Below are 12722 nucleotides of genomic sequence, written 5' to 3' on the forward strand. Positions count from 1 at the left end.
CACATTTCCATTAATTTCTTTTTCAAGAAAGAAGAAAAGGCCAATCACTCGATCATGCATTAGTCCACACCACACATTGAGTTTTGGACTAGCTGGAATGTGGGTTTTCAGATCCCCAGATCCTTACATTGTGTCTGTTGACTACTCCACTCATGTGAAATGTTGCCTCATCAGAGAAACAAACACGCTGCAAAAAATCATTATCCTTATCGATGCGGTTCAAAATGAGGTTAGCAAATTCTTCACTCCTTGGACAATCATCTGGCTTTATCTCCTGAACAATTTGGACTTTGTACGCAAACAATTTCAAACGTTTGGTTTGAGTACCACTTTGTGGACTGTACTCCTTGGCATTTGAAGTTCTAGTGAAGCTCTTCTGATTGACTTCTGCAGTGACCAGGTGAAGGCAGTTTGAACTACTTCAACTGTCTCCTTGGAAACCGATGGTCTGCCACTGCTTGCACCCTTATGAACTGAACCTGTTTCTAAAAACTTTGTCTTCCATGACTTAATGAGCTTAACATCAGGTGGGTTATTTCCATACTGTGCCCTAAACATTCGCTGCACTGTTACTGGAGATTTTGTTTCTGCTAGCCACAGAACACATTGGGCTTTTTCCTGTACTGAAGCCATTTTTAAAGAAAATCAGCAGCAGCGCTCCTGGTGGCAAAAGCAGTATACGCAAGATACCAGTATGGGAACTTTATGAGTGCCAAGTTTACCTGCAACAAAATTTATTCAGTTAGTTTCGTTGTTAAAATATTATAGCCAGTTGAAATCAGGGTAATCATTTGTGGACACTCTGTATATTAAGATATAGCTAATTACCACCACATTATGTAAACTTGTATGTCAAAAATACGAATAACATGTTTCAACACGTTAAAAGAGAGAGATTTATTGGTTCTTATATTTCAATTCAACATCAATCAAGCAATTCAGATTTGGTTTTCTTTTCCTGCAAGTCTGTTAAATACTACTTCAGTAGGAATTTGAATCAACACGCCTGCTTATATCAAAATTTTGAAAGTGATTACTATAAGCTCACTAAATGTATATATGTCTTATAATGCTATTATAATATACATCTCACTTTAGTAGATTTTTTTTTTTTTTTTGTTAATCTTACTGTAGTAGATGTTTCGGTTTGTTCAGGTCCTTTGAATTTTGTGAAGTTTGAATTATGAACACTTGATTGAATGTTTTATGATTTTTTTTATGACATGTACATTCTCTGATAGGTGAAATATGTAAGAGCCAGTCTGTAATGCAAATTCCTTAATTCCAGATATTTATTCAACTCTGAGTTATATGCAGTTAATTTTATGTGATGTCAGTTAATTATATTGCATTCTTTTACAGAAACATTTTATTGATTTTTCCCCCCCTTGCTGTCACTAGTAGTAATTTCTTCATTTATTTTTAAAGCAAGGTGTCATTGATTTTAGTCTTTATCTACGTGACAACAGTCATGCAGAAGTTCCCCAGGATGGGTAAGTCATCTTTCAACTTTATAAATTACAAATAAATAACTTTCCACATTATTAATATCGACATCCTATATAAATGCTAATTTAATAGCATTTATAAAGGATGTTCTTTTTAAAACAAACCTAATTTCTGTAAGCTCACATTTTTTTATTGAATTGGCTATAGGATATCCAGAATCATAGAATATTACTCATATTAAACTAGGTGACCTTAACAATTAAGCATTAGTGTTGTGCTTCTGTTTTCTGAAGCATCATTACAGCAAATCAGAGAAAATTCTTGAAAATACAAGAAATGTGTGTTTCCCCCTCCCCCCCTTCTTGCCCAATAAATGATGATTTTTAATCCTGTTCTGAATAAGGATGATTGTGAATGCTTATAGGTGAGAATTGAATTGCATTGCCTAGTGTGAGACTGCCATCACCTGCTGATTGGAGGACCTGAAAGTGGTTTGAAATTCTTGCCCAGTAAATGATGATTTCTAATCCTGTTCTGGATAAGGATGATTGTGAATGATTATAGGTAAGAATTGAATTGCATTGCCTAGTGTGAGACTGCCACCACCCTGCTGATTGGAGGACCTGAAAGTGGTTTGAAATTCTTGCCCAGTAAATGATGATTTCTAATCCTGTTCTGGATAAGGATGATTGTGAATGCTTATAGGTGAGAATTGAATTGCATTGCCTAGTGTGAGACTGCCACCACCCTGCTGATTGGAGGACCTGAAAGTTGTTTGAAAAAGTTTCATGTTTGGTCTCTAGAGGAAGGTTTCTTGTATATCTGATTATTAGCTGACCTAGGTTTACAACCTTTTCGTGAGGAGAATTCGCATAAATATTCTCCCCCCTTCCCCCATGTAAATTTATTTTGCATTAGTATGGTCAGTGAACCAAGGGTTAGATAATCTTTGTAATTAGGAATTGCTTTGTAATAATTTTGTCTGTGCAATAACATGATTATCCGAGTAACATCCAAGTGATTGGTCACCTTACCACAGGGACATTTGGAAGCGTGATATTCTTTTACCTTTTTTTTAAAACGTGTTATTCATTTCTGTGCTATAAAAATATTTTCCTTATTAGAGAGAAAGTTACTCTATTGCATGGTGTTTCAGCTTCATCTCTTCCAACTTCATTTGTTGGTTTATGCTGTGAATTTATTTAAAATATTTAATTTCTATTTCTGCTTCTAATATTATATATATATATATATATATAAAATAAGTTTAATGACTATTACCGAGAGAAAAGATAAATAACGGAAAAACTCACGTAGAAATATTATTTAATGGTAAATAATATTAATAATATTATTTATAATATTAATAATATTAATATAAATACCATTAAATAATATTTCTACGTGAGTTTTTCCGTTATTTATTATATATAGTTATGTCTACTCACGGTTTACCTCTTTTAAAACGAGAGAAAAGATGGCAAGATATATTTAACAAGATACTACTAGTTTACTAGTTTCGTTACAAGAACATCATCAGGTATCATACTCAAAGAAATATGTAAAAAATTACAGAGACTTAAAATTGTATTAACAGAACAAGTGAAAAACAGTAGCATGTTTGAAAAAATGCAAGTATGAGTTCCATACAAACGAATACTACGCGCTGTCGCGAGTGCGCCAGTACTGAACAGAAGCAACGTGTGCGTCCGAGAGATTGTAACTCAGGCTGTTGTTGATATGAGAGGAATCTAGAGAAATTTCTCTTGATTCAACAATCTTTCTTTCGAGTTCATCGTAACACACATGGATATTAGCAGTTTGAGTCCAGTTTACAATGTGCTGGCGGCCTTCGTCTGAGTTAGCAGAAAAGAGAACGTGGCTAGAGAGAGCGCTAGCTCTAGTCCTGTTATAGGAGATATCTCTACGGTGTTCATCCAAACGTAGAAGGATGGATTTGGCAGTCTGTCCATAATAAGGCTTTCCGCAATCACACAAAATCTTGTAGACTCCTGGAAACTGAGTAGGAAGATGTTTCTGTTTATGTTTGCAAAGTAATGAACGAAGTTTTGGAAGCGTAGTGTAGCACGTTTTGAAGTTAAATTTCTTGAGAATCTTTGCCAGTTTTGGTGAAAGAGAGCTGATATAAGGCAAGGAGATGAAGGCTCTTGGGGGAGGGGGATCTTCAGCAGTAGTTGAGTGCCTGGGGGAAAGAAATTTGTCAATCTTCTTTGGAGAGAAGCCATTGTTAATAAACGTTTTTTTAAGAAAACTGAGTTCATTTATAATTTCTGTTTCTTCGGTAAGTAATGATTTGGCTCGGTGGGCTAAAGTGGAAATAATACCACATTTTTGTGGAGGATAATGATGGGAGGAAGCATGAAGGTATCTGTCAGTATGAGTAGGCTTTCTAAAAATTGAGATTTTAATGTTCTCAGCACATCTGGTAAGTTTGAGGTCTAAAAAGGGAAGACAGTCATCCGATTCCAGTTCGAGGGTGAAAGAGATTTTTTTGTGGCACTTGTTTAGGTGGTCTAAAAATAAATAGAGGTTATTGACGCCGTCTTCCCAGATGAGGAAAATATCATCAATATATCGGTACCAAACTTTTGGTTTGAAGTGAAAGGAGTTAATAGCTTTTCCTTCAAATTCGTTGAGAAATATATCCGCAAGAATCGGAGAGAGTGGGCTGCCCATAGCCAGACCTGCGTTTTGTAAGTAGATCTTGTTATCATATTTGAAGTATCCTGACTTTATGCAATGGGAGAGAAGAGCAAAGAGTTTTTTTGATAATTTATTCTTGAGCAGGAACATTTGTAAAGAGAGAAACAATATCAAAACTTGCCATTAAATCTGTTTTTTTAAGTTTGATGTCCTTGATTTTAGAAACAAAATCTGCAGAGTTTTTAATATGTGAAGAAGAAATTCCAGAAAGATTTCTTAGAAAACTCGCTAGAAATTTGGAGAGATTATAAGTGGGAGAGTGTATGCCCTCAACTATAGGTCTGAGTGGGCAGTTATTTTTGTGAATCTTGGCGAGACCATACAGTCGAGGTATCAAGGGATGAAGCGACCGAAGAGAAAGCCGAATGTTTTTTTGCAACTCTAAGGTGGTTTTTAATAAATTATTAGTTCTATTATGTAGTTCCATCGTAGGGTCATTAGCAATTTCTGAGTAGGTATCACTATTTAAAAGTTCCAAGATTTTATTATGGTAATCAGACTTGTTTAAGATGACAGTTGCATTCCCTTTGTCTGCGGGAATGATAACTATGTTACTATTATCTTTTAAGGACTTGATAGCTTTCCTTTCAGAGTAAGAAATGTTGTCAGGTGGAGGTCTAGCTTTATTAATACAGAAAATTGCTTCCATACGGAGGAGGTTGGCGTCTTTCTTTGGTAATAAAGAAGCTGCCTTTTCTATCTTTGTTAAGAGATGTTCTCTAGGGATGGATGTAGGAGCAGTGACAAAGTTGAGACCTTTAGCAAGTATGCTTTCTTCTGCCAAAGATAATTGATGGGAAGACTTATTGATGACAACTTTTTTTAGATAGGTAGAGTCAAAATGAGAAGTTTTGTTATCTTGATTATATTTAAGAGAATCATATTTTCTAATGAGTTTTATTTTGTTTAAATTCTGTATTTTAGAAGCCTTAAGAGTGCTAATTTCTTTTAAATGGTTCCAAGATGAACTGTCTAGAGAATGAGAAAAACGTGTTTCGTGAGAGGTCTTCTTGGAAAAATAAGCAGCAAGACAGCGTTTGGTATCACAAATGCGTTCCGATAAAAGATCTAGTTTTGCCTTCCTATAAATTCTTTCTGCTCTAGCGGATTTTACTTACCGAAGAAACAGAAATTATAAATGAACTCAGTTTTCTTAAAAAAACGTTTATTAACAATGGCTTCTCTCCAAAGAAGATTGACAAATTTCTTTCCAGCAGGCTTTCAACTACTGCTGAAGATCCCACTCCCCCAAGAGCCTTCATCTCCTTGCCTTACATCAGCTCTCTTTCACCAAAACTGGCAAAGATTCTCAAGAAATTTAACTTCAAAACGTGCTACACTACGCTTCCAAAACTTCGTTCTTTACTTTGCAAACATAAACAGAAACATCTTCCTACTCAGTTTCCAGGAGTCTACAAGATTTTGTGTGATTGCGGAAAGCCTTATTATGGACAGACTGCCAAATCCATCCTTCTACGTTTGGATGAACACCGTAGAGATATCTCCTATAACAGGACTAGAGCTAGCGCTCTCTCTAGCCACGTTCTCTTTTCTGCTAACTCAGACGAAGGCCGCCAGCACATTGTAAACTGGACTCAAACTGCTAATATCCATGTGTGTTACGATGAACTCGAAAGAAAGATTGTTGAATCAAGAGAAATTTCTCTAGATTCCTCTCATATCAACAACAGCCTGAGTTACAATCTCTCGGATGCACACGTTGCTTCTGTTCAGTACTGGCGCACTCGCGACAGCGCGTAGTATTCGTTTGTATGGAACTCATACTTGCATTTTTTCAAACATGCTACTGTTTTTCACTTGTTCTGTTAATACAATTTTAAGTCTCTGTAATTTTTTACATATTTCTTTGAGTATGATACCTGATGATGTTCTTGTAACGAAACTAGTAAACTAGTAGTATCTTGTTAAATATATCTTGCCATCTTTTCTCTCGTTTTAAAAGAGGTAAACCGTGAGTAGACATAACTATATATAATAAATAACGGAAAAACTCACGTAGAAATATTATTTAATGGTATTTATATTAATATTATTAATATTATTAATATTATAAATAATATTATTAATATTATTTACCATTAAATAATATTTCTACGTGAGTTTTTCCGTTATTTATCTTTTCTCTCGGTAATAGTCATTAAACTTATTTTATAATATTCCTACCGAGTAAAAATGAATTCTCCTAATATATATATATATATATATATATATATATATATATATCTTTATTAATGCTATTGCAATACAGTAAAAACCGAAGAATGAGATATGTTGTATGGAATGGAATATTTCCAAATAGCCAAATGCTGCAATGATGGATATTTCAGAGTACTTATCAGTTTGTGCAACATTGGGAGTGTTACACTAATGTTTTATAATAATTATATCATTGGCACTTAGGTACTGTAATGCCTTAATCATGTTTAATTTTCAAAGCAAAATGTTAATCTCTTTCAGAAGATGTTTTTGTTTTTTAAAAATAGCTTTCTCATGCAATATCCTTAGTGCAAGTTTTATATTCTAGATTGAGAAATTATTTTATTTAAAGAAAATTTGGTTTGAAATTAATGTTTCATGAGGAAGTGCTATTGTAATAATGAACGAAATCTCTTTTAGAGTGGAATCAGCAAGTATGACTGCAGTGTTAGATCAAAAAAACTACATTGAAGAACTAAATAGGCATTTAAAGTAAGTACCAACAAAGTTTAGACCTATACATTCCCTTCTCCCTCCCCTTACATTCTTCTTTCAGAATATAGGTACACCACCGATTTTCCGGCAACAGCAGATTTTTCAGTACCTCTTCTAGTCCTGACGAGATTACAAGATGCACTTCAAATTTCTGCAACTATCCAAATAGTGCACTGTGCTGCCACAAATGACATTACATGTAGTGCACACGCTTAATTATTTACATCTGCAGTTGATGACGATTTCTTGATTTTGAGTGATTATTAGCTTATTTTGCTTACATTTTATTCTAACTAGAGCTTCTAAGCAAGGCCCAGTTCATGGTGATAGCCTGAAGCATAAAAGTCTGTCAATACAAAATTAGTAGAAATGTTGAAACTTCATATCATAAACAGTTCGTCAACTGTTTATGATATGAAGAAGCAGTGGGTCAAAATTCTGAAATTCTTTGCAGACAATGATTTCAAGAAGCTAATGAGTGTTAGAAAAATATTTTAAAAAAAATGGTAAGAGTACATTATTGAGTGATGATGGAATAATTTCAACATCATTAGAGTGGAGTGATTTAAGTTATTTCATAAAAAAATTTAAATTAGAACATGAGTGTGACTGTAGTGAAGGATAATTTCACAAAGATTTCAGAGCATAATAGAAATTCTATCCATAAGCTGTGTAGTAAAAATGGTTTACAAACCATAATGTAACTATCAAATATGTAGTTGAATTTGCTTAACTTGTAGCTGATGAGTTTCTCATTATCAAGTAAGTGTCTATTGTTGATGAAAACTGCATTATATTGGCAGTGCACATCACAAAGAACATTAACAGCAGAGAACTAAGGGCACACAAGATTCAGACAATCTGAGGATAGAACTATTCTCTTAGGTGCTCAAATGCTGCACCAGCAGCATGCACAGATGTAAGCAGCTCGTGACAGGAAAAAATAAATATTCTAAGGCCTTAAAAATTTACTCCACAATTTACCGCCATGCAAATAAAAATGGCTGGATTACCACAGAGATTATGTTAGAATTGTTTTAAAAGTTTTCTTTGCACAAAACCCAATCACACTGCACATCTCTTAGACTGCTGGAAGATTACAAAATTCTTCTCATTCTTGACAACTGTTCAGCTCACCCTAGAGCTGAATTCCTTTGTAAGAAAAATGTCAATGTATTTATCACCAAACTGTATATTCCATATCCAACTCAAGACCGAGGAATATTATGCTCTGCGAAGGCTAAAGCATTCACTTTTTATGAAACGTTTCTTAGTGTAAATGCTGACAAATCTGAAAAAACATTTATTTAAAGAATTTAATTCAAAAGAAGTACTTTGGTTTATTGCTAGCATTTGGGAGAAGTATACAGGTCAACATTAAAGAAATTATGGCATAAGTTGTGGCTATTTTGACGTTTAATAATTCTTCTGCTGAAAATGCTGGCAATGGCTGTATAGGATTTAATCTCTCAGAGGAAAATGAAGTTGTTCGTGAGTTGCTTAAGCGTTCAAAAAGGGGATTTGCTGCAAAGGGTATAGCAAGTAGGCTTAATGAAGAAAGTCTGGCAGAGTTAATGAACATTGACAAGAAACAACAGTTGTTCACCATTATAGTGACTGAAATTATGGACATTATTGTGAATCCTTTATAAAAACAGTGAAAGTCACGAAGATGACGGTCCTGAAAATGAAACAGATGTATAGTTAATTATGTTGAATGGTGAATTAATCATAAAAGGGTAAAGCATTGCACCTTCATGATGGAACAAGAACTAATGAATTTTCATTTGATGTGGTCAAAGCTGTATAACTGAGAGGAGACCTCCACATAGCCTTTAAAGGAATGCGGAGAACCGACCAGGGCTTCTGACCTAATGTCCAATCCTCACCTTCTCGTGGTGCACCCTGTTGGGTATCTACCTGGACACTGAACAAACGAGGATGGGCTGGCAATTTGGGATTTAGCCAACCAAATTGTATTCTTATTGGTTAAACCAAAATAAAAAATGATGGTACAACATGACAAAATTTCATGCCGGCTGGGGCGTCACCCGGCTAAACAAAGCCCCCGTTGTTTTCGCCAGGGAACCAGGGCGAACAGCGAAAAGTCAGCTACTGGAACAAATATGAAAACAAACCCCAACTATCATCACCAGAGTTAAAGATCGGTACTATCAACGTAAGAAGCCTGAATGGCAAAGAAATGGAATTAGCTGAGGAATTAGATAAGTACCAGATCGACATAATCGGGGTGACTGAAACAAAAAAGACCAAAACTGGTGAGATCTTTCTGAGCAATAAATATAAAATGTAATATTCAGGCAATGACAATCAAGGAAAAGGAGTAGCCGTAGTATTCAACACAAAATACGAGGCTAATCTTCTTGAATGGCAGTCAACCTCAAATAGAGTAATGTGGGCAAATATGGGAATGGAGAACTGGACAATGAGACTTATTTGTGCCTATGGTCCCACAGAAGGTTCTACTAACGTAGAAGTGGAGGAATTTTTTGACGCTTTAGAAAAAGCCACTGACACAATGAAAAATGAATAGTTGGTCCTTGTTTGGGATCTAAATAGCAGAGTAGGAAATGATTGTGAGACACACAAAAATATTTTGGGAAAATTTGGAGAAAAGAGCAAAGCTAATAATAATTGCAAATATCTGTTGGATTTCTGCTCAGGACATGGAACATGGTGTTAGTAATAACCAGTCCAACAAAAAAATGTGCACAAATTCACATGGAGAGAAGAGGCTAGGAATAAGAAAAGTCTCATTGACTATGTTATTGTTGATAGTGATGTTTTCTCCCTGGTGCAGGACACCAGAGTGTACAGAGGACTTGAAATTGGAAGTGATCACTATCTAGTTTTGAGCAAGATAAAATTGAATTTCACATTGAAAAGAATAACATGTAAGAAAGTTTTAAAGCGAATAAAAGTTGAGCAGCTCTCAGATGTGAACTGTAGACTAAAATACAGAAAGATTATTGAAAAGAAAATGAAAGAGTTTGAGAACAGGAATCAAACCTTGGAGATTCAGTGGCAAACTCTGAAGAAAACATTGATTGATTCTGCCAGAGAGGCATGTGGTGAGGTTGTGTGCAAGGATAAAAAAATCAGAACTCCCTGGTGGACACAGGAAGTTAAAGAGACAGTGAAGGAAAAGAAGAAAGCATATCAAAAGTTCCTGTCAAATAAGTCAGCCTGTGCTCTTAGAGAATACAGAGACAAATGCAAGAATGCTAAACACTGTGTAAAACTAGCTAAACAAAAGTAATGAAAGGACTTTGGCAAGAATATAGAAAATAAATATCAAGAAGGTGGCAAAATATTCTGGAGGTTGTTGAAGAAGCTTAGGAATGGAGGAAAGTGTGCTGTAAAAGGAGTTAGAGATGATAAAGATGACATGAAAACGGGAGAAAAAGATATCCTTGAAGTATGGAGTAATTACTTTGAAAAACTTCTAAATGAAATAAGCAGTGATGACAGCACAGTGGTAAAAAAACACTGACCAGGCATGCAGTCAGGAATACATATCCATACTTGAAGTAGAAAAAGCCATCAAAGGCTTGAAATGTGGAAAGGCAGCAGGAGTAGATGATATTTGACCAGAAATGCTGAAGTATGGTGGTATAAAAGTCTTACAGTGGCTGCGGTGCATAATTCAGAAAGCCTGGACAGAGGGACGAATTCCCGATGATTGGAGTAGAGCTCTCATAGTACCCATATATAAAAAGGGAAATAAAACTGCATGTGAGAATTACAGAGGTATTTCTCTACTGAGTGTTCCTGGCAAGATCTATGCAAGTATACTTGAGAAACGGTTGAGAAGAATTGTGGAAGAAAAGCTTGGTGAAGAACAAGCTGGATTCAGGCCAAATAGAGGCTGTCAGGATCAGATCTTCACTTTACGACAAATAGTCGAGAAAGCATGGGAATATAACAAAGATCTGTATTTAAGTTTTGTCGATTTGGAAAAGGCATATGACAAGGTGCCAAGAGAGAAGCTATTCAATACGCTGCAGTTATATGGTGTCAATGGAGCATTATATCGAGCAATACTTAGTCTTTATTTGAGTTGTAAGTCAGCAGTTAGAATTGAAGGAAGTACAGGAAGATGGTTTAATGTTAAATCTGGTGTGAGACAAGGATGTACATTATCCCCTTTGTTATTCATTATCTATATGGATCACATTATGAAGGAAAGTGGTATTAAACCTGATATCAAAATTGGAGATGTTAATGTCAGCTCTTTGCTTTATGCGGATGATGTTATACTTCTAGATAAATCTGCTACAAGTCTGCAAGATTCTCTGACTATATTGAATAGCTGTTGTAATAGATATGGTATGAAGGTCAGCAATAAAAAGACAAAGACAATGAAAATAGGCTGCATCATTGAAAATGTCAACTGTGTTGTGAATGGAGAACCTGTGGAACAAGTAAAACATTTCAGCTATTTAGGCACGATTTTTACTGAAGATGGTAAATTAAATGTAGAAATAGACAACAGAATCAATAAAGCTGGTATGGTGGGAAGTCAATTAAATAAATTCATATGGAATAAGAGAGAAATTAGTCAGAACACTAAATTAGCTGTATACAAGACAGTGTTCAAACCAGTTTTAACTTATGGATCTGAGAGCTGGGTCAGAAGTAAAACACTTGACCAAAGACCACAGATATGAGAGTCCTGAAAAAGATTATAGGCATGAACAGATGGCATCAATGGCAATATCATATTAAAAATGAGGATATTAGGAAAGAACTTGACATTGTCAGCATCCAGGAATGCATTAGCAGAGCTAATCTCAGGTGGTATGGTCACTTAAACAGAATGGGCGAGGAAAGATTAGCAAAACGAGTGTTCTCTGCCAGGTTGGCAGGAAAACGACCCAGAGGAAGACCAAGATATAGGTGGATTGATTCGGTCCAAAGTGCCTTAGATGATAGAAATATAAGATCTGATAATGTTGGAGTTTTGACAAGTAACAGACTGATTTGGAGTAAAATTGTAGATAGGAAATTAATAATGATGTAAATTTTTCATGTAGTACTATCATATCCTGTACACCCCTTGAGGGTACATAGCAGGAATTTGATGATGATGATGAAATATATACTCGGGGGAAAATCAAAGCATGTTAAACAACTTCACTTCAAGATGTTCTGTTTCCCCTCCAACATCATAGATCCAGGGTGAATCCGTTATGTTGCAGACAGTACTCTGAGAGCCATTAACTTCTAGACTTTGGTAATTAGCTGTAGAATTCCAGAAAATTCTAAATTTTTGTCACTTTGGGAGCCATATTGCAATATTCTTTATAAGAGCAGCAATTAAAAGAAACTTGTCATTTATACTGTACAGTATTGATAAACCTGTATTTTGCTACATGCAATAATGGATGTATTTCATTAAATCATTTAATTCATATTTATACTAATGTATATTTCATTTAATCACTTAATTCATAATTTAGTTTCTATTTAATATTTAAGTTCCTAGCAGTCCATGGTGCTTTAGTGACATGGAAGATATATACTTCAGAGGGGTATTAATGAATTCTTATTACATTAGTCTGGCAAGGCTCTGGAACCAATGGGAAATCATTGGTGTAATTGTGTTTGGTTTATATTTAATTTCTTCATTAATGTATGACTCTCTTGGTAACTTAAATGAAAGCTTTAGCTTGATCCTACTAGTGATATATAATAATTATTGTAAAAAAACATCAGAATAGTATACTAGTAGTCTTCCACATAAATGATATGTTAGATAATAATATACAGCCATACTGGCTATTAACATATATATATATATATTTGATGCAATG

The 12722-nt window shown here is 34.9% G+C and overlaps 1 protein-coding gene across 2 annotated transcripts in view; it reads left to right on the forward strand.

The window, feature by feature from the left end:
- LOC150110447 (RUN and FYVE domain-containing protein 2-like) overlaps nucleotides 1–12722 on the forward strand; it is a 358385-nt gene that overhangs the window by 159083 nt on the left and 186580 nt on the right. For both annotated transcript variants that reach the window (XM_090393911.1, XM_090393918.1), the window contains exons 6-7: nucleotides 1429–1493; nucleotides 6811–6882. In XM_090393911.1, coding sequence (XP_090250037.1) covers nucleotides 1429–1493; nucleotides 6811–6882 — 137 coding nt within the window. The remainder of the gene's footprint in view (nucleotides 1–1428; nucleotides 1494–6810; nucleotides 6883–12722) is intronic.

Source organism: Typopeltis vanoorti, chromosome 1 (assembly GCF_054136105.1).
Source record: "Typopeltis vanoorti isolate ZY-2024b chromosome 1, IOZ_Tvanoo_1.0, whole genome shotgun sequence".
In the NCBI taxonomy this organism is placed as follows: Eukaryota; Metazoa; Arthropoda; class Arachnida; order Uropygi; family Thelyphonidae; genus Typopeltis; species Typopeltis vanoorti.